The sequence below is a fragment of the Rhea americana genome, unplaced genomic scaffold (genome assembly GCF_003343005.1).
Source record: "Rhea americana isolate MKP2758 unplaced genomic scaffold, rheAme1 scaffold_86, whole genome shotgun sequence".
Lineage (NCBI taxonomy): Eukaryota > Metazoa > Chordata > Aves > Rheiformes > Rheidae > Rhea > Rhea americana.
In genome coordinates, this window is record NW_028187044.1 from 1233489 (window position 1) to 1256119 (window position 22631).

The following is a 22631-nucleotide window of genomic DNA, read 5'->3' on the forward strand; positions in this document are numbered from 1 at the left end:
TCTAGTTACTGCTACTCTAAATGTAGGCTAAAAATTGAGGAGCATAGCTGAGTTGCTCTCTTTTCATGGACAAACACTGAAAATGCCATGAAAATAGTTTCATAGCTAAAAAGTACCATTTGTTTCACCTAGACTCTGGAAGGTGCTAGCTTCTATTCTGCAGGATTCAAGTGTTCAAATTCCCAAAGCTTTAATCAGTCAATAGTATCAGAAAGGAAGAGAAAATCAGTGACTCCGCCAGGGCACGACAAAGGTGCGCGGTGACCACGTGCCACGTACTGGATGGACCRCGTGGGTTTGTTCGTGGAGGGGGAAGTGGGCTGGCATGTGCGGATCTGCAGGCTGGGCAGCCTGCACGTCACACGTACCCCAGAGACACGCTSCACCAGGACCCCAGTGCTGAAAAGGACAGGAACGTATTCCTTCGAGCACTCACCACCAGGCAGCTCACACATGTCCTGTATGTCTGCGGTCCAAAATAATTAGCCTGGGCTTGCCTTTCATCAGGCTCTGCAGCTCGCATCTTAAATTAAACCCAAGTTATTAAAGAGTGATGCTATTATACTGAATAGCTATTGCCACAAAAACACACTGCCTAATTTCTAAAACATGAGTGAGGGGAAAACCTATGTGCTGCAGAAATTTGTGGTTCATACTTTTCCCCTGGTTACCAATTCAATGAGGGCCCCTCTGTTTTTCAGGTCACTCCTCAATTATATATAACATGTATTTYCTTCATTCCAAAAGCTTTAATTCTTTTTCAGTGTTGCAGAATTAACTGGACAGAGTTCTTAATCTTGTCTCTACAAAGAACTTGTTGTAATTGCAATGAATGCTTTCATTTTCCTCGTGTCTGAAATACGATTTGCAGGGAAAGGGGGAGGTGCGGGTTGACGCTAGTCCCATCATTAATGACATTCTTGCGGGGATTGTAGTGGTGGGAGTAAAAACCCCAAAGCTTTTATATAATAGCAAGCATGTGTCTGCACGTGAGCTGGTCCTTTAAGAAGGAAGCTGCCTTGGGCTAGTAGAAGAAGGGGGATCCAGGGAAAAGGCAGTCCCACGGCTATAACAGGGTGCAGAGGTTAAATTTATTGGCATTTTCATTGCAAGTATGGTCACTTCATACTCTCTCCCTGAAGGCTTCACTGAATTAGAGGTGTTTGCCATTGGCACTGCCTTGCTGGTAGAAGGTAAGCTCGGTGTGGGACTTCAGCAGAAATAGGATTCTTTTCCCCTTATTACTGAGGGGGAGGTGTTGGGGGGCAGAAAAGGAAAACTGGAGAAAATAACAGCATCTGTGACACACTGACCCAGACCCGTTGTGGTTACTATGGCTACATCAGCAGTACTTCTGGTGAGTAAATCAGGGTGGGCTGCAAGTTGCTTGCAATGAAGATCTGCACTGTATATGGAGCTGCACTGTAGAGGGGAAATACTTGCTACTTAGGTTTCTTAGCAAGAATTTGGGATGTAAGATTTTGGTTTTGACTTCTAAATGCAGTTTTATTTCCTTCAGAGGAAAGATGCTGAACTGATTGATGATCCCTTAATAATATTTGGCTGCTTATTTTGTTGCCTGTGATGGCCATCTTATAATCAAAGATGATAGGTCCAAAATAGCCTGTTAACTGTTAGCATACATCCAGATTGCTTTAGTAGCATTGCAATTAATGGCTGCTTGGTAACAGTAAGGAAGAGAAATGTACTTGCATGAGATTCAAAAGCTTTCACAGTGTTAAGAAGTGAAATTAGAAGTAGGAGATAGAATTCATTTAATTTAACTAGGATGGGCTTTTCAATCCATTTGCCACTTTATCAAGACACTGTAACAAAAATTGTGCATTTGTATCTGCCTGGCAGCTAGCAAAGGATGTGCTTGTAGCCATGAATATATCAGTGTCAGTCGCTGGCCTCTGTTCTGGTCCCTTTCCTGCACTGGGACCCCATCTCTGCACACCACCACTCAGTCAGGGATGTTGGTATCGTAGGGCTTGACAGCAGAAGAGGAGAAGCCGTAAGAGCTGTCTGAATGGAAACAACACTCGTTAGCTCACCCCGTCAGCATGCAGCGTGGCGAGAAAGGGGCCCTCTCCTTGCAGGTGAGCATCTCTACTCGCTGAAATGGTCCAGCACAAATGAGGGACAGGAGAGCTCTGCTGGGAAGCAGCACCATATCTGCCTGCAGAGCATAGCTGGAGATCTGCATCAGAAACCCCTCCTTGGAGGAAGGAAAGAAGAAAAAACTTTTAGGGCTGGAAAAGAACAGAAGAAAAAGCTTCTATGGCTGTAAGAAAGTGGCCCAAGAGCCAGCTGCTGCATCATGGACTAAAGAGATTGGCAGAGTTTAGGGCTAAAACTGACCAAAAGCCGTTCAGCCATCTGTAAGGCTTGGGGGGTCACTGCATGGCTTTGCTCTTTGCAACTGAAAAGGTAAGAAGTGGCAGGCGGACAGACACTGGCAGGGATGGTGTCAGCAGAGGGTGACAGTCGAGTTTCTGCACAGGGACTAGCTTGTCTCCAGGCAGCTCACGACCCCTGCCTGGCCCAGCCCCGAGCGTCCTGTGCCTGCCAGGGGACTGGCGTCTGCTGGTGACTTGTCAGCTGGAAATGAGCACACAGCAGGGCTGTTTTTTTCTCTGGCTGGGAAATAATAACCCTTATTTTTTAATCTCACTTCAGTGGCAAGTCACAGGGTATATCTACCTTCTAGCTACTGCTGAACAAAATACATGTTCCTTACTTCAGTCTGTTCTTTTGTTTTTTGTTGTTTCAGCCCAGCATASCTTAATATCTACTTAGAGATGACAAGGATGCATCAAATACATTTTATAAACTTTTCAGCTGAACTTTTTGCAAATCTCAAAACTGTTTCTGGCATTAATTTTTATGAAGACTTGAGTTGGTTTGTGTTATTTCAACTTGGTTTTCCCTATTTACTATATAAATACCTAATATCCTTACACTACTGCTATATTTGCCAGGTGGACAGGCATCCAGTGAATGTTTAGAGATACCTTAATCCTGAAGCCCAATCTATACATTTTTTGATGACTTAGATGCAGGTTTGTCACTCTTGGCCCTGCTTAAAATGGTGGCTTTACCACAGTAGATACTAAGGCAATATCAGAGTTCTTTACTGCAAAGCTGTTAAGGCAAATTCTCATAACCCAGGGTACAGCACATATTTACAGAAATACATAGGAAAGCACGCGCATACAGATACACATAGTATCTTGTGCCACCAGCTGTTAGAAGAAAAAAGGATTCAGTTGTTGATGCCCAAGCAAATCACCTGCTGGTAACAGACCTTCACCTAAAACTATGTAAGGTATAACCTATTTATGTTTTTATCAAACAAAGCTAACAATATGATTGTCCAGTGTTTTCTACAGGGTTGTAGACAAAACGGGCTTGGCAGTTTGGCAGTAATACATTATCTTTTTCATCTGACTAGAGAGAAGATCAAACTAAATAATTAAAGATTAATTCAYCTTCCCAGAGATTCTGAGACAAAAGCAACGAACACTTCCTTTTTGCTGCAGTTTGTAAGTGCAGCCCGCAAAAAAGCACTGGGGGGGGGGGGGAAGAAAACCTTTTGGCATTCACTTCACTAAGTGGACACATTTGCTATGTTGGAAATGGAAATGCAAAGCTATATATTTTTTAAATTTAGTAGTTTTTCCATATGCATACTCATGCTGGCCTTTAAGACAGAGGTGTGCAGGGAAGCCTGGACCTTCCAAAAACAGGGAAAAGACAGAGAAGAGGTTGATGTAGTAATAACACTTCAGCTCTGCTATAAATATGGTCATTCTCCCAAAAGGCTTGCCTGGATTTGGGAGAGCTGGCAGCAGCTTTATCCTGCAGGTGGGAAGTAAGCTGGCATGGAAGAAATAAGAACAGCACAACTCAAATGGCTCCAAATATTTCTCTTGAAAACATTTTGTTATCTGTTGTGTAATGAAAGAAACACATCAGCTGTTACTATGGTTATGCCATCAGCCATTAATGCAATTAAAGTGGGCACAGGATTTTTTACTCTACAAAACCATCCATCTTATGTAACTGCAGAATTATGTGCAYATGTAACTACGTTGTTTTACAGGATTAGGAAATACGGATTTTCTTTCTTGCTACATAACTTCCGTTTCCAAGAATACAAAGAAAAAGATGTACTGCCTCTCATCTAAGCTAGATTTGGAGGTATAATGTTGAGTCAGAGCCTCATCAGAACTGAAATAATTCAGGTCATCTTGAAAAGGACCTTAAAGGACAAAACTTGAGTTTAAACCTGCAAAGGATAGGGTTCAGGGTAGGCCAGCTCCATGCTGGATGAATAAGGGGGGCTATTTGAAGGCTCCTCTCTGAGGACTAACATTAACTTACTTTATAAAATCTATCAGTGACTGCTTTTTATAATTAGATTATTCCTTTCCATGTATAGTCTATTGACGAAGGGCAGTAATAAGATTGAGCTGCTGTGATTGAAGCACTGTCTAGGTTAACCTCAGGCAGAAGCCCGAAGGGAGACAGGCTGACTGAAACACAGCTGAAGAATTTCTCTGCTGAACACAGAAGGCATGTTACAAGTGATATTAAATATGACTCATTTCTTTACCAAAGAGAAGCCACCAGAGGTGTGTGCTGGTTGCTGGCCACTCTGAAACTGCCTCCTTTGCATCCACCTTGCTCCAGCTCATGAGTCCTTTGATGGAACCTGGCAAACAGGTTTCTCTCTTAAGTAAAATACAGAATTACAAATAAAATTAAGGCATGTCTGCTCTGCATGAGCGGCGACATACCTGATGCCCTGGTGCGGTCTGAAGCTTTGGCTTCAGCTGCCATCCATGGCTTTTTCCCTGAAAGTCTTTTATTCACTTGGGTGCAGACGGTAACCACTACATGGTAACTGTAAGTTCCATCATAATTATTGCTATTTCATTAAAGAAAACAGCAGAACCATTGTAGATATTTCCCATTTCCAGTTGAATCATGCCAAACAATTCTGTTTTTCAGCCCTGCTTGGGTTCTGTCTGAATGGCTTGACAATTATTTCTTTCCGAAAAATCAAAGAACTCCGAACACCCAGTAATCTGCTGGTTCTCAGCATTGCACTGGCTGACTGTGGGATCTGCATCAATGCGTTCATTGCTGCCTTTTCCAGCTTCCTAAGGTATATATTCTTTTTCCTAAAGGATGCTCAAAAGAACCACATAAAATGACCAACTGAAGCCTTAAAAGGTCAAAATTAATTAAATGACTCTAGCATACTAGCTAACCAACCTTCTCCTTCTTTCAATCTTAAAGTGCAAAATAAAACTTTAAACATATATTTCTATCAGGCAGATAAAAAATAGACTTTACTACCACTGGCTAGAAGATTAATTATAGGAAATATTTAACCACAGTTTTACCAGTGATTACAGTAAAGCTAGTTGAATAATGTAATATGCATACATTTTCATTCACCTAAACCTTCAGATTAACCCCAAAGTATTTTGCAAGCTTTCCTGATCCATTAAAGCGTTGTGGAAAATGAAAATGCAGGCCTATTTTCAGGAGGTTCACATCAGTTATGGCACATTTGATTTTCCAYATTTTCACAGAGTCAGTCATTTAATCAGAGGACAGAAACAATATGAAGCATTTAAGTGAATAATTGCAACAAACAACTCAAAAGCAAGCCATATTCCAAAAAACACACTCTGTAAGCCARTAAGTAATTCCACCTAAGTAGCATATTTTTAAAACTTGAAAATACCTTTACCAGACAAGAGAAAAACATTTCAAGTTGGAAAGTGACAATTTACTTCTCTCTTAATGGATATAAAAACATTTTTGCAAATTAACAAGTCAATGGTCAGCTATAATAAGACCCTATTCAGGAACTGCTTTACCACAGGTATGGGTCATTCCTGCTTCAGCTACTCATACCTCACTGAAGTCAATAAAGATGCTTTTTCTGAACTGCAGCTAAGAAGCTAAGGTCAATACATCAGAAATGAGCTTGGTTCTAATCTTTCAAAAATTACAGTTTAGCTTCACAGTATATCAGCACCGTCTTTGCAAAGGGAATAGGAAATGCCAGAAACTTTGAACTACCTTTTTCTGTTTTGTATCTTACTACGCTGCAGTAGGGCCCTAGTTCATGACTGGGAGCCCCAGGGGGAGTAGCAATACAGAAGGTCAACGAAACCGTGATAAGATATTATGTTATCTTTCCGAAAGCTGGTGTCCTTCTTTCCAGCCACCAGTCGCTAACATAAATAGCTGCAGATTGTTTGGTATCGGCAATATTGTGGCCATACGTGGGATTGATTTGGTGGGATCTGAAGCACTGCAATAGAAATGGACTCTACAAGACGAGGAGTCCTTGTGGGCCCTTTTCTTTGAAATAAGAGCAGAAGTTATGCAGCTCCCAGGAAGTTAGCTATCTCCTGTTCAAAGGGACTTCCAGAGACAGCCTCATAACGAATTACACTGGTGTAGTATAAACACATTAAAAAAAGAGATTGCTGAAGATTTCCACTTTACAAACAGCAGCAGTTTACAAGCAGAAAAGTCATGTTAGATATAGATGAAGAGGAAAAAAAGGGCCAAGGCTCTCTGCCACGGGCCACTATGATACTGAAGCTACACATCAGCAGATGCCTGCTGCATAAGATCATCTCATGTTTCTTTTCATTCTAGGTCTGCAAACACATTTGAAGGCATCACTCTTGCTATTTGGAATAATTTTTATATGTCGTAAGCTTTTGTACTGTGTTCCATGTGTGCAAAGAACTGTGTTCCACTGACCGCAGAAGTTTATCACACATTTGCTACTTCCACATGTTCACAAATTGGCTACTCCTAGTGGGTGAAACTTTTGAAGGTACAAGTATCTGGAAGAAATGTAGATTTCAATTTAAAAAGCCAGCCTTCCCCGATAGATAAATACAGGGTTGTTTTCTTCTCTCAGCAAAAATATAGCTGTTGTACTATATCAGACATGTTAGCAAGTTAAGTGCTGGCAGACACCTGAAGGTGACCACAGTAATACTTTTCAGAGTGGAAACATTTCTCAGACTGGCAAAGCACATGCACAGGCTATCATATTTCCCCCCTCCATTAACACAATTTCCAAACAGATCTTCACCCATTTCTAACACTTTCTTAATGCATTCCCGGTTCATTGACAGGTACTGGCCTTATGGCTCTGACGGCTGTCAAATTCACGGATTCCAGGGTTTCCTGACGGCACTAGCCAGCATCAGCTCCAGCGCTGCAGTTGCCTGGGACCGTTATCATCACTACTGTACGAGTAAGTGCTATCATTTACTTAGCAGCCTTACCCAGACCCTGCTAAAAGGCAGCATGCTTAGATTTCAAAGAATCCCAGCAAACACATACTTATTATGTGCATATTTTATACGTATGTCTGTATTTGTCCTATCTCTAGTCTGTAAGAGAAATAAACCCTCTCTTCAAGGGACCCCTTCCCATTCAAGGAACACTAACCAACCCCCTCAGGACATTTCCTCTTCCAGAGCACCTCCACATCCTGACCCTCTTGCCATGCTTCTGCCTTCTCCACAAGTAATCATCAGTGTCCCAAACAACATCCGACACCTCATATTAAAGAAAAATCTATGCTCTCTGGGCTTCCATCCAACACCCTCCTTCGCACCAAACAGATTTTCATGCCCATGCAGAGTTTATTGATTGCAGATAAATCCTACCTGGGTGCAGAGCCTGCCTCTACAGACCGTGCCGCTGCACCAGCCCTGTTATGCAGCACACTGGTGCTCTGCGGCACAAGTGTCTTTTCTGGGGGCTGAGTTACATCCCAGACTCCCTTTGGAGCCTGGGGTTTAGTACAGTTGTTCCAAAGCAAGGAACAAATTATCTGGAAGGTTCAACAAAAGTGGTGGAGCTTTCTTCAAGCACTGATAAAGGAGGAATACGTTAGTTTTCTTCTCTTAGTGAAGGCTGTGTTTTGGTTTTTTTGCAATACATTTTTAACTAGTTCTGACACCTTAACTGAACTTATTGAAAATTTAGTATTTGAGAGGGAGATAGACCCAGGAAAATAAACTTCCCTTTTATATGGCCCTGATTTTTGAATTAGGTGAAAAATAAGGATTTATGGGAATGTACATGGATTTGTAGAGATAGATACATACTGTCTTTTGTCACAGAACTATGCCCCAAACTTCAGCAGCACTGGATTTGTACATGCACTTGATGTGAGTAGAAATTTCTACTGAACTAGACTTCTGAATTGGATTGGGCGTTCGCTGGGACAGAGTTATCCTGAGGCTGTTAGAATTTCTGCTGGGACCCAAACTGCACACCAACCAGTGCTGTAGCTGGACAGAATGGGAGAATAACTGTATCCCATTACAGTGGAAGTCAAAAAGTGCAAAAAGAGATGTTATTATTTTTTGTAAAACAAACTAGTAGCCTTGTGAGCACTGCAGCTGGCACAACCTGCCTTCCTATGAACTTGGTGCACAAGGATGCTGTTTTCTTATGTCTAATTAGACAGGCTCATGCTAACTGCTGTAAGAGTACATTCATGGTGTCTCCTCTCTCCCCASACACCTTTTTCACAGTAAATGCAGCTATTTCATAGCTGTAAACCTCCACTTCCCATTCAAGTTTAGTTCAAAATGGCCAATATTTTCAAAAGTTATTGGGAAAGCTCCAAGTGACAAATACATCACCTGTAATCTTATGGACCTCATTTGGAATAGGGAAGAGACAAAATATGAAACACAAACTTATTTTGCTGGACTTCCTGGTAGGAAATCTGAGGCAGTAAATGCTCATACCATAATCTGAACTATCTGGCCATTTTTGGCAGTTGTGCTGGAGCTCTCCTAGCTGGAAGCTGGCAAAGTCCAGGTTCCCATGAAGATCTGCATCTTTCATGTTTCCTGCTAAAGCCAGGCCTTTTCCAGGTGTGACAGCACCACTCCCAAAGAACGTTTTTTCTCTTTGCTAGATGTTTACAGGTGAATGTAGCCCTCCTTTTCTTGTGCTGAAGCACAAAATGCTTTTAACTGCTTCATAGAATATTTTCTAACAAAAAGCATAAAAATTGGCTGGGGAAGAAAATGTTGAGCTGCAACGTTTCGATCCAGTCCTCCCTTAGCATTCACCCACACAGCCTTTTAGATTTGGCTTCCGTATCGTTAAAGCACCAAGTAGTAAAACAGACCCAGAGCACACAGAGAACATGTTCAGTCTGATGATCCCATCGAGCACAGAAAGATTGCCAACATTTTGTTCCGAAACCTCTGTCAATAATTCAGCTCAGGCAAGGAAATGCTTTTTTCATGCCCAGACAAAGGCCCCAAATAATGCAGCCTGTAAGCTACATCTGCACCAACACCTCTTGGACGTACATTGAGAGCTAGAAGAATAGCATTCATTTTTTATACGACAGCCTGAAAATAAGCATGTCTTTGGAAAGACATTTTGCTGTCTGCAACATCGAATTTAATGTTTTTGTGTCATGCACTCCCCCAGTCAAGGACATATTACATTAAAAGCAGGGGCAGATGGGCCCTAAAGGCACAAACAGAATAAATTTTGCTCAAATTATTACTTAGTGATAACCAAACAGTACTGCTATTACCAAACATTTCAAATACAAAGCAAAACAAGAACAGAAGGTTTTAAAAGCTCAAGCTCTATAGCTATTCCAGTAAGGCCAGGGAGTTCCTCATTTCATCTTTCACATGCTGATTATAAGGAAGATTGAGTTGTATTTCATAACCTGATACACCAAGCCTGCAGGTGTATCCTGAGCCTGAGGTGTTCTCAATCCATACATTAAACTCCTGTTGCCACAAGTGTGAGTTGCATGCCTATACAGAAGGTATGAAACGCCCTTCCGTACAAACAGAGGTATCTACCTTTTATCTTCATCCCAAGAATCTGTACTCTTCCCAGACTCAATAGCATCATCCTCTATATTTTCATTATGTCCTAATAGTTACTGAGAAAGCTTTTATGTGGCATTCCTTAACTGACATTTGATTATCAAATATTCATATTTTTGAAGAAGAGCTGATGAGAATGTGAGGAATTGCTACGATGATTAGAAAAAAAAAAAGAGAGAGAGAGACTTTTCAACCATTCCATAATAACACAAACAGTACATTCAGCAACATCCTGAAAACTGACCAAATTCTTGAATTTGGAAATCAACGCAACCCTCAGTGAAAAAGCACTAGCCTAAGTTATACTGATAATAAAATAAATCACTCATCAGAAAACAGGCTGCTAGTGACTGCAAAATGAAAAAAAATACGACTGTCACACATGACAGAAGCCTGAGTTTTGAGACATTTTATTCTCCTCCCTCTATCTTTGTTCCTCCCAGTCAACACCACACGGCAACTCTCTTCATCCTCTAAACGTGGCTTTGGTTTAAAATATATATTATGTTCAAATATTACACAGATAGATAGACACAACATATTATGAAACCTTACTTCAATATGCCACCAGTAAAGAGAGAATGGCTAAAAATCTGAAGCAATCCCTTGTTTGTAACCTCACACTGAAGTACGTTCAGAATCAGAACAGCAACATCTGCATTGTATAAGACAGCCTTGACACTGGACTGTCCTACTGCTCAGGCCAATTATTTTCTTCTGAAAGCCTACAAAATGCTACTTTTACAGCAAGGAAGAGAGGACCTCAAAAATCTGAGATTTACTAGCTGTATGCAATAGCAGGAAAAAAGGCAGGGGAATCTGAGGAGGTTGAATAATTATTTCAATCATTGACAATACAGGAAAACATATTTTTATTTCAAAGTTTGATCATTAGGGGGGRAAAGGAGAAAATGGAAGCAGTTTTGTTAGCGTTTGACAACTAAGGAAATAGGGCAAACTCTGAGGGAGTTGTCTATCAGCAGCCAAGCATTTAGGGCAAAAAATGACATTTTGCATCAAGGTACAAACACTGTTAGCTTTGCCTCCCTAGTTATTCACATGGGGAGCAGGGGAAGCCCTGAATTATGCTCTTAATGCAACGAATGAGGAAGGAACCAGCAGTTACAGGAGACTTGGCTGGAGCTTGGGCTTAGATGGCAAGCGGCTGGCAGGAAGAGCGGTGAAGCCGGTTGCCTAGAAGTAGGCAGCCAGATACTAAGGCGAGGTCTTTGCTGAAGTCGCTTGGATCTGACGAGTGGCTTGCTTTGGCTCAGAGGGGCACGCTGAAGCGAGCAGGCCGCGGGGGAAGGAGCCAGCTCAGCTCTTCTGTTTCATAACCAAGGCATATGGTTGGAGTTTAAAAAGGAAAGAAAAATCTAGGAGATTTGATACCTGCATTTAAGGATTAGGGGGGAATGGAAAATCTGGAGTGATTTATGTCACTACTTTCCTCAATATTGGAAAGGAAAGATGTACAAAATCAGCAGGGATTTTGTATGAGCATTCAATTACAAGAAGTAGAACTGCAGGGAGTTTTTTAATAATCCTTACCATTCAGAGAAATCTAGGTTGTTTTATCAATATTCACCCACAGAAAACTACCATTTGCTCCAGCTGTAGCTGTCAGCTTTGCCAAATTAGGAATAAGTCCGTACGTCCCGTCACACCGAGTGCAGCTGCCCCGTCACGCCTTGCACTGGCGTCTGTGCCTCCCTGCAGAAATGCCCGTGTTTATTCAGACCTTTTTGCATTTTCACTGAAGCAGGAGATAATTGCCAAGACAGTTTTATGATTGTGCAGAACCACGGCAAAAAATTAATGGAGTAAAAAAAAAATCCCTTTCTATGGGTACTTTAAAGAGCTGTTTCTAACGACATGCGCAGCAGAAGCCATTATGCAGCGCAGCTTTCTTATTGCTACCAAAAATGAACGTTTCTGAGCACCAGTGACCGGTGCCTTTAGCACTGCAGGTGAAGTAGGTACCAACATCTATTTTACTTACAACTGATATTTCCCCTTATAAGACTGTTTCAGATATTTATGTCTTTGTCAGAATTTGCCAATTTTAAGTGGTATTTGCCATGCATCATGTCTGGCACAAGCCAGCATGTTCTGGAAAATTTCAGCTATTACAGTTTATCTACTTGTAAGAACAAGGAAAAGGGATTTCTTCTTTTCCATCTTAGAGAACCCTGTTGACTTTTTGTTTGAGAAATTCCTTTTGAACATCAGACTGAAACTTAGTTGAAAGGTAACTGCTGTGTCAGAGATGTATTTTTCGCTCTTTCTGTAAAAATCAGTTTAAATGGTGGGCCAATTTGTAAATCTTCAAAAAAAAATCTAAATTCATAATAGTCTTCAAAGACTAGAGATGGAGAAATAGTATATGATTGCATCCCCAAAAACTAGCTAGCATAATCAAAAAGATGAAGGTTTTCATTTATAAGAGTGACCTCTTTCTGTTACAAAGCAGTCTTACAGAAGGTGTTTAAAATCCCCCGTACTACTATCTGACTGTATGAGGAAAGAGAAACTTTCCTTTTGATTTTCAAGGAGAGAAAGCCAGAGCCCGAGTGATTAGACTTAATAGGGCCAGACTGCCAGCAGAGGGCCCCAAGTAAGAGTTATGTCCTTAGGCATGTGCTGAACTTCATACATACACATTTAACTGAATTAGGACCTGCATGATTACTATATTAAAATTTATCAGGCCAAAAAAAGGCATTTAGAGTAAAGCTCTGACCTACTATGCACAAAAAAAAACCCCGTTCCCAGCTTGTTCTGGTGCTGCCATGCCCTCTCAGAGCAAGATGTGGTTTTGCCATGGGAACTGAGCATGAGTCTTTCACCGTTCTTGTATCTATTTTATCTGGGTCATTACAATAGAAATGTACTCCAGAAAACTGAAATGATGTTGAGTTTATTTCATTTAACAGCCATACATTTTTAGCCATTTCCAATTTGCCTAGAAATGCTTTCTGGAGGGCCAACAGGCAGCTGGATTTCACCAGCATCAAAAAAACAAAAACAAACAAAAAAAACAAGTCTGAGGTCCCGCAGAAGGCTTGGGGCGGCGAGCACGAGCAGGGAAGTGTAAGCATTGCTGCTACAGCATGGCTTGTCCCAAGAACAGGGAGAGGGTTTGTGTCAGCTTAACCTGTCTGCTGAGACTTTGGGGAGTGCTTTTTGTTCCAGTAATAAGTCCCCAAAATAATTATCAGCACTAATCTAGTACCAAAGTATCTCAAAGTGCTTTACCAGTGCTAAACATATCACTCTGCCTTACGGCCGATTTATTATCCCTGTTTTGCAAAAAGTGGTGTCCTCTCCTACTCTCGGGAAAATTAAATCTGTAAGCTCTGATTCTCMGTTTTACCAGTTTCTAGTGCCTAAAATGGGATTTCTTAAATATGAAGACACAGGATACAGGAAGCCAGCCTCAGAGGCAAGCTTTCCAAGCTCTGGCTGCCAGGACTTGCCTGTGCCACACAAGGAGGCACTGCAGGAGATACGGTTATCAGAGTTTCTGATCCTCAGTTTCTGGATCCTCTYGAGGCTGCACCATATTCCTGACACACTGTCCTTTATTCCACATGTAATTAAAAAAAAAAGAATTCCCTATTATCCATGGAAAGGTAAATACAACTGTTTCAATTCAGTGCTGTGGACCCACAGTCCTCAGTGTCAGAGAGGGAGCCTGGAAACGGCTGTTGCCATGTCGTTGCCTGGAAAGCTAAAGCTCTGGGATTCTTTTCCTTAGAGTTTCTTAGAGAACGTACTTTCAGAATTAAAAGGAAAAAAAAAAAAAAAACCACAGAAAACCCCATTAAAATCACTCCTGTAGGGAAGTATTTCAAGGCTGTCCTTCAAAAGCAGCCCTGGTGCCTTTGCTGGGCAGCGTGCTTACCAGCCCCTCGGCAGGGGGGGGGGTCGCAGGGGGGCAGGGCAGCCCCTGCATCCCTCACCTTCCCGGCACGGTGACACCGCTGCTCTCCTCCGTGGTGGCCCCGATGACAGGGCAGGCTAACTAGCTGTGCCCAGCAYGTGGGGACATGGAGTAGGACAACAGACATGTCATCAAGAGAGCAAACGCGGGATCCAGTTAAATAAGTTCTGCAAAGCAATAAGCCATTGGAGCTCTGCTAGTGCCAACACACACCTGCTTGTGGATTTCCAGGCTGAGTATGGCCAGCTCRGGAGCCCTCAGTGCCTCAAGAGGTATGCTGCTTAATAACAAACAGCGATCAGGTCAGGGCTTAAAAACCCAACGAGGATTTGCACAGTTTGTTAGTCATCAGCCAGGCATGTGCACTGCAAGATTCGTTGCAAAAGACTCAGGAGAGGTGGAGAGTGCTGACAACATGAGGGCTGCCCCTGCTTTTCCATACAAGCTTGATCTCACATGAGGCRAGATTTCAGAGGCAGCCTGTGTTCTCAAAATAAGTTCACCATCAGGAAGAAAATAGTCAGCATTTAAAGGCTGTCCAAGCACCTGAACACCAACAGGTGGCTCTGCCTTTTTGTTTGTGCAGAGATAGCTGGGGTCACACTGCAACCGGTGAGCGAAGCAACACTGTCTGCAAGAGGGTCCCTGCCACTTGGGCCCTGGATCCCACGCTGCCACGTTTCCCAGCTGCTGCCGCTCGCTGGCGAGCCACGTCCCCAGCCCCGCACACAGGGACGTGAATCACCTCTGCAGCTCTGAGTGCCGCCAGGAGATACCCGCAGCAGCTGCGCCCCCCCRTGCCTGGGGAGAGCGGCCTCCCCCCGACAGCAGCAGTGCCCTCAAGGCCCCCGGGCGTGCTCCCCGCCGGCCACGGGGCAGCCCTGGCCTCCCCCGCAGGCTGCTCTCCTCCCGGCTTCTGCAGGCGAAGCTGGTGGCACCAGCCACTTGCTGGCTTCCTTAAATAGCTCAGCAACACCACTCCAGCAGCTGAGGGCAAATTTTGCCACAACAACGATTTTTCCATAATGTGCCAAGACTCCCAAGATGACTGTGTGTGGTTAGGACCAATAACAACATACTCCTTTTAGGTCAGGGACGAGTGTGTTTTGAGATCTTCATAATACTGCAAAATTCCATGAAACAAAAGGATGGAAAGTAGAGTTTTTCCCCACAAGATACTGTAATCAATAATTGTTATCTATTTTATGGAACCCAACAAGCTCTCTGGCTCAAATATAAAAAAGCAAGACTTAGTTCATTTTTTTCAGAATGGCAGGAAGGCTTGCCACTTACAAAATCATATTCCCAAAGTAATATAGCTGCTTTTGTCATGAGCTTCGTTTARAAGAAACAATTCACATCCAGGTTTCATTGAATTTGTTTCTGATGATGCCTTTAAAAAGTTGCTAGAATATGTAAAACACAAAGCAAACCTGACAGCTTGTGTAATAAGCTTTGTCCTGGTTGAATTTTAAATTACAGTTGTGTAAAGCCAAGCTACAAGAACCATTATTTAGAACACAAATAAAAATGGAAACTTTAGATGAATAGCAACACTAACACTGTTGTTTGAATGTACACTTAAATAGGATTCAGCTCTGAAAGTATATATACATATGCTGGGTTTCTTGCTGTATAGCTTCTTTGGACTGAAAGGTGACGTATAATCACAAGTTTCTAAAAAGTTTTATACAGTGCTCTCATCCCCTACATCAGTTATCGTCAGTGATATCATTCTACAGTCATATTACATCAGTATTACAAAACATAATTTGAGCCTTTGCAATCTATCTTCTATATAGGAAGCATACAAAAGACAATTACTATTAATCATTCTTCATAAATAGTAATTATGCTTTAAATTACTAAAAACACCACCAGATACTTCATAACTACCATAATAAACATACTATATTTAATAAAATGCATTTTGTTTACTTTTTCCCTTAGTATTTAAATTGCACAGTATTCTTTCCTAAAACTAATTTTCGAACACTTGCACCAAGCATCTTTTTTTAAGATCCTCCCCCCCCCCCTTTTTTTTTTTAAACGCTATTCAGGTTTTTTTTTCCCTGAAGAACCTCTGGAGAATGAGGAGAAGAACAGGGGCAGATTCACCATTTTTGTAAAGGAGCAATTTCTTCAAGACATCTATTTTATTATCCTTCTTTAAAAAGAAAGATAGTGCAACTGGAACAGAGCAACCACAGTTTGTGGTCTTTCCTGGTGCTGCTACCTTAAGGGATTGCCAGCCTCCACCACACAGCCCCAGCACGTTATTGACTCACCAGCATAGGATTAACCAGGTCAGATCAGAGGACGGGACTGATCCTCTGTCATGCACCCAGCCAACTCTGGTCCCTCACCTTTCAAGGAAAGGTCAGAACTGGCCCTAATATTCCTGGCCTCCCATCATGGTACTGCCGTCAAGGGCAAAGGAGAAGATTGCTTCCCAGCCTCAGAGAAAATTACACCGTTATTTCTCTCCAACAGGAGATTTGATTAGAAGGAAGCAGTAGGCAAAGTCACCGTGCTCCTCGCTGGTGCGGCTGCRTCACGGGCTATTCAGCACAAGCATGATAATGAACGCTTGCCTCAGTAACAAAATTATCCAGGCCTTTCTACATGCGGTCTGCATAGCTAACACAGTGTCCTGCTGCAGTGGTGAAGGCTGCCTRCCTTCTCTGTGAAGAAATACTTCCTGTATCTTCTAAAGTTTCCAGTCTTTCATTCATTGACCTGTTCCAATGGTATTTTATGGAACTGGATGAGAAGGTCACAAGTGATCATTTTTATTATATTATAAAAAATTACCGATGCCGAGATTCTTATCTCCTAAATGAGCCTTCCAGGCTAAACAATAAGGGCAAAATAATCTGACCAGCAGCATTTTTAGAACAGGATCTATTGCCAGGATATTTGTGTGTGTGTGTGTGTGTGTGTGTGTGTGTGTGTGTGTGTACATATATGTTTATCAATGAGCAGCATTTTTAGAACAGGATACACATAAAATGAACATGTGCCCCACATTCCCGGAGCAAGCAGGCAGGGGCTGCGAAGCACATGCGGACTCACATTTCGGATCAGACTCACACTGTGCAGCAAGGCTCTAGTTCTTAAGATACTGCTGTTTCCCATCTCCTTCCCTGTTCTTTCTGCTTTTTACCTCATCCGAGTCTTTAAACATGTCCCCAAAACACAAGAATGTGTTTGTAACATCAGCTGCATCTCCTGTACGGTACAAAGCTGACCAGTGATACAGCATTTGTGCAAGTACATGAAAGTGAAGTATAAATTGCTTCTTCCCCAAAGTCTAAAATCTTGCCTCAAATTTTATGCAAGATTGATTCACCAGAACTCAGGTCAGCTTCAAGCTATAAAAACCACAGGAGCTGTTTTTCTCTTACCTAGGCTCAGAGGATGGGTCACTCTCCTTTGGCAATGGACAACAGGACAACTTTGCCCCCATATTAAACAGCAGTTGTTTTCTTTCAGACATTAAGACTCCATTTTCTCTTTTTGCAGGAAGTAAGCTGCAATGGAGCACAGCAATCTCAATGGTGCTGTTTGCGTGGCTGTTTGCTGCATTTTGGGCTGTGATGCCCTTGCTGGGGTGGGGTGAATATGATTACGAGCCCCTCCGCACCTGCTGCACATTGGACTACAGCAAAGGAGACAGGTGAGGGGGGCAGGAATCGGGCAGCAGCTTTCCACTGAGCAAGCGCAGAGGGGTTTGCCAGCGGTGGCCAAACCCCACGGCTCCCCTCTGCCTGAGTACCCCTGGCCAGTAGCCATCCCACCAGCTCTTGAGGAAGAGCTCCCACTGTATTGATGGGACAGTGCTGCTCCAGTGACACGCACCATTTATTATGGTAACACACCAAAAGCCCTATGGAGAGCAGCTGCCCTAGCCCCTGCACCACATCTCCCTCCCTAGCAGCCCAGTGAAAGCAAACCTTGAGACGCTCTCAAGTTGGGGCACGCTATGCTCGGGGACAGCGGGGACGGCTCCAAATTAGTACCGAAGTAGCTTTCATAGGTCCGTGGGAGAAGGCTGACTTTTGGATTTCTGCTTCCCCTTCACTCCTTCGCTTCATTTGTTTGGTTATCTGCAAGCTGCATCTTTCAGGGGTTTAATRTTCAGAACTCCTTCCAATTAGTTTTGTTTTGATGCATCTATAAGGTCTCGCATTATTGCTCCAATACTATGTGTTAGCCCCATATGCAACAGCATGACACAACTTAGCTGACCTTAAGAATATGCTGCATTTAAAGCATATTGACAAGACTGGTTTAGGCAATTTTAAAAATGTAAGTTAGTATTTACATTAAATTTATGTAGATGCACTGGACAGGAATTAACAGTGTTTTTTCCTCATCCTTTACAGAAGCTACGTCACATTCCTTTTTGCTCTGTCCATTTTCAATTTCATGATTCCAGGCTTCATCATGCTGACAGCCTATCAATCCATACATCAGAAGTTCAAAAAAAGTGGGCAGTATAAGGTAAGAAGCTTCCCCAGCCCCTGCAGCTGCCTTGCAAAAATAGGCTTGCATCCAAGAGGAAGTCCTCAAAAATGCCCATTCCTTCTCCCGGTTTCTTTCAGAGCAGCTTTCTTTCATAGACTTCTGTGCTGTGTAACTCCCAGTTATTGTTATTGTTATTTTGGCTGAGTAACACAGCACTGAAAGGGCTCCTCAGAGAGGCTGGGGAAACTCCATCCTCAGAGATTTCAAGATTCAGCTAAGACAAAGCCACAGCTGCCCTCATCAAGCAGAAGTCCCCCTTCAAAAAGTAGGCTGGACTAGCCACCTCCAGGGAGCCCCTCAGCCAACATTGCTATGATTGCAGTCACAAGAAAAAAKAGTATTTGTTAATAGCATATCAATATTTATCCTGAGTAACTTTGCTTGGAAAGGATCATTATTACCTGCTTTCACATGAGCTCTTGCCTATCACTGAAAAAAATCTTCCAGAACTACAACACCATAAAGAAACATCACAGATGCTCAGTGGGGTTCAAAGTGCCTTGATAAATGTGGCATGTTTACACTCTGCTAAGGAAATTCAGAGATCTTTATGAGCCAGAAACAAAGGAACTGTTCTGGCATGGCAGATTTATGGGAATGTGATTTGGTGATTACATACCTTGTTTCCTTATGTGCAGTCTACACAGGCTGTGGGCACTGCACTTGCTGGCTGGTACAGCCTGACCCCTCAACTTTGTAAAGGCCATTAATTCTTGAGGAGAGCATTGTATTGGCAAAGAGATAGTCAGGCAGACTAATTAGTACCTGTCTGGAATACTCACAAGTCCTCTACAAACTGCTTCAATAAATTTTTTTAATAAATCTACTGCTTCTTTTCACTTAGTTTACATAACAGCTTATGATTTTTCTTTACCTATTACAGGATATTCTGTAGTTATGCAGACTAGTTATGATGCAGAAAATGAGTAAGCATAAAATATCATTTCCCTATTAATATTTGTAAGGGACTGAGGAACTACTGGCCATGAACATCGTGGATAAAGCCCCAGCCTGCAAGGACGCAGGAACCCAGATACGACAACGTCCCTGCATTCTGTTGTTGCATTGCTGCAATACTGGCTCCACAGACTTTGTTTGCAAGACCCTCTTAGAAGTCAGCAATGCACCATTCCTTTTCAATCTGTTTTTAAACTTGCATATTGCTCTCTCCCTCAGTGGCTATTAATGACTACAGCTGTTTCCTTTAGCAGACACACTAATGTAACCCCTATAGCATAACCTGTTTTGTCACCTCGCTCCAGGAGTGACCGATGCCAGCTCCCTGGGAACAGTTTCCTGGTTTACTGCAGAGGCAGCCTTTGGGGAAGAGGAAAGAGCACAAACAATTGGGAAATATATTCCTACAGCTCTATTAATATCAAAGCAGGCATGATACAGTATATTCTACTGGCCAGCCCTTGCCTACTACATACATTTTCATAGTATCTGTTCTATCTGCTTACTGCAGTGTGTGGTTGTGAAATAGAAAGAAATTTATTGCTCTTGTTTTTCAGTTTAATACTGGTTTACCACTGAAGACACTGGTCATTTGCTGGGGTCCCTATTGCCTTTTATGCTTCTATGCAGCAGTTGAAAATGTGATGTTCATTTCACCAAAATACCGAATGGTACGTCAATGTCATCTGAGGGAATTCAAAAAAAAAAAAAAGACATTATTCTTACTTTCTTCTATTCATTCCAAAAGAACACCACCAACTTACTCACCAGGCGGTCTGGAAGGAGATGCATATAGAACAAGCAAATTGTTTCCTCGAAGTGCATTATTTATTTACCATTTTTAAAGCAAAATAGCTAAGCACAGTAATGCCATAGGCATTAGTGCTTTTAGCAAACAAAAAATTAGGAAGTTTGGTTTTTTTCAGCAGTTGCTTAGGGATCTACAGTCTGATATGCTTCACAGTTTGCAGGAGCTCTTTGTGTCCTTCTCAAAGTGAAGTGCTGACTCAAAAATTTTCAATTTTGAACATTTTCTTTCCTTTTTCTAGTATTTTCCTCTCCTAATGAAAGTTACATTGTTGCTCCTCCACACTCCTTTTCTTCTGCAAGTCCTGGCTATGAGACTGCCTCTGGGACTCAGTAGTATCATATTGAACCTYTCAATTTCTAATCAGTCCTCAAAAATCAGCCCAGTTTCAGGTCACCAAATGCATTACTGTATTTAGGTATTTAGTATCCTAYATAAAACGTGCCAGCAGTATTAACCCACTTACCCATTAAAAGGTGGCTGAGCCACACCATTCACGTCCCGAGCGTGCATTTATATTCAGTCTCAGCTAAAACGTCTCTGTTGCAGCACACACTGATTGAAGTTCTCTCTCCTGGAGACTACCCTTTCCTGGGTAAGCACCACTGACCAAATAGCTTTCACATCTCTCACCTGGGGGCAGCAAGCCACTGCCAGTTGAGTATAGGGGAAACTGAATATAGGCTGAATGGGGCTCTGCCCCCAACCACTAGCTCCTCAGGATAGTTTTCTGGTAACAATATTGTGTCTTAACAGATTCCCGCGATTATTGCCAAGAGCGTGCCAACAGTGGATGCCTTTGTGTATGCCCTGGGGAATGAGAACTACAGAGGAGGAATATGGCAGTTCCTCACAGGACAGAAGATTGAGAAAGCGGAGGTTGATAACAAAACTAAGTAACCCTTTACAACATCAAGGCAAATTAATGCAGGTACATCACTGAAAGCAAAACCGCAGAGGAAATAATGTGCATTCTCCGATATGTACATAAAAAGGCGGTTCCACATTGGAAAGGCTGCGCAGTGGCTTCAAGCAATGACGCATTGAAAGAAAGCCCCACAGATAACTGTTCAAACCGTCATGAGCTGCTTGTCAAACAAGCTGCCTTAAGCCTGTATAGGTTGTTGTCAGTCTCATTTTATATGTTACCACAAATAAAAAATCCCTACAAAGCATTTTTTTTTCTAGACTAACATAAAAGCTCAGCAAATTAACTGAAGTAGGGTATTTGTTTATCCAGTGAGGCCTACCCAAATTAATCTGTGTGTGGTTTGTCCATATGGTAACGTCTGGATTACTAAAAGATTAAAGGAGTATCAGAGTAATACCACATGTCTGTATAAATAGCTTGTTCATCCGAGCAATGCATTTTCAATGCACCCAAAATAGGAGGTCCCAAATTTTCAAGATGAATCTGCTTTCCTAATTCTATCAAAACATTTCAATGGACATAAATAAGGAATATTAGCCTGGCTCCTATTCAAATGAATCAGCATGCAACATTCAGCTTAGTCACACATTAAACTATCAGATTTTATAGCAGCTACTCACCAAGAGAATCAAAAAGCCCACAGTGCATCATTAAAGCACTTATATTTTTAATCAAACACTGGGCAAAAACTAAAAGTATAGATCAAATTCTGTTCTAAAAACATTGTAAGAATAAAAAATACCTTCATACCTGCCATTCAATTTCCTTACGCTCTATATGAGTAAAGGCAATCACTGAAGCATCTGCAAATAATGATGGGTCTGAGCAATGAAAAAGCCACTTATTTTAGTGATAGGAATTAATATATATTTAAACTCTCAGAAACATCCATTTTAAATTTCTATATTTGATCATGTTGCTCACATTGCCTGCAGAATGCAAAACCGTCAGTTGGTCTCATCTGTTACTGCTAGAAGTGCCTCAGAATGACCTATTTGCAAAAAAATGTGCATGACACAACAACCAAGGAACTGCATGTACAGAGAGTCAAACCTAATTGATTCTTACAGAGATCGTATGGTTCATTTCCAACCACTGACAATGAAAGAGCTTTTGAAGTCAACTAAAGAAAAAGCTGATCTGTCACTATAATGCTTTTCAACTTATTAGAAGAAAGGATAGTTGTGCATGGGTTACAAAAGGGTAGATGGTGCAATCCTGGAAGCTAAACTATCAGTGGATAGAAGAGACATATCTCTAGTGGTTGTAGATATAAAACAAATGTCATTTTGTTGAAAGTTACCAGCAGGATCCCAGATAGATGGGTTTTAGGACTTGTGGTGTTCAACACAGTCACAAACAATCCAAAAAGTAGTGAACAATGAAGTGACAAAATTATTCAGAATAGTCATTTCTGAAGCTGACAGCTAAGACTTGCATCTTAGGTTCTCATAATATTAAAGTGAGAAGATGATAAACTCTTTCCACTGAGAGCTGCAAAGTAGTGTGTATGAGCACAAAGTT

The 22631-nt window shown here is 41.9% G+C and overlaps 1 protein-coding gene across 1 annotated transcript; it reads left to right on the top strand.

The window, feature by feature from the left end:
* The first annotated feature begins 1008 nt into the window (after positions 1–1008).
* RGR (retinal G protein coupled receptor) lies at positions 1009–21374 on the top strand. Its single transcript, XM_085323658.1, has 7 exons — positions 1009–1193; positions 5020–5176; positions 7185–7306; positions 17407–17560; positions 18270–18387; positions 19926–20039; positions 20933–21374. Exons 1-7 carry the CDS (start codon positions 1115–1117, stop codon positions 21074–21076), a joined length of 888 nt encoding a protein of 295 aa, XP_085179784.1. The 5' UTR covers positions 1009–1114; the 3' UTR covers positions 21077–21374.
* Positions 21375–22631: the final 1257 nt, after the last annotated feature.

What these genes read in the sequence shown, in the direction of transcription:
- RGR (XM_085323658.1), top strand. Translation starts at nt 1,115, where the DNA reads ATGGTCACTTCATACTCTCTCCCTGAAGGCTTCACTGAATTAGAGGTG. An exon ending in CACTGCCTTGCTGGTAGAAG is followed by an intron (nt 1,194 to 5,019) that starts GTAAGCTCGGTG and finishes TCTGTTTTTCAG; the next exon opens with CCCTGCTTGGGTTCTGTCTG. An exon ending in TTATCATCACTACTGTACGA is followed by an intron (nt 7,307 to 17,406) that starts GTAAGTGCTATC and finishes CTCTTTTTGCAG; the next exon opens with GAAGTAAGCTGCAATGGAGC.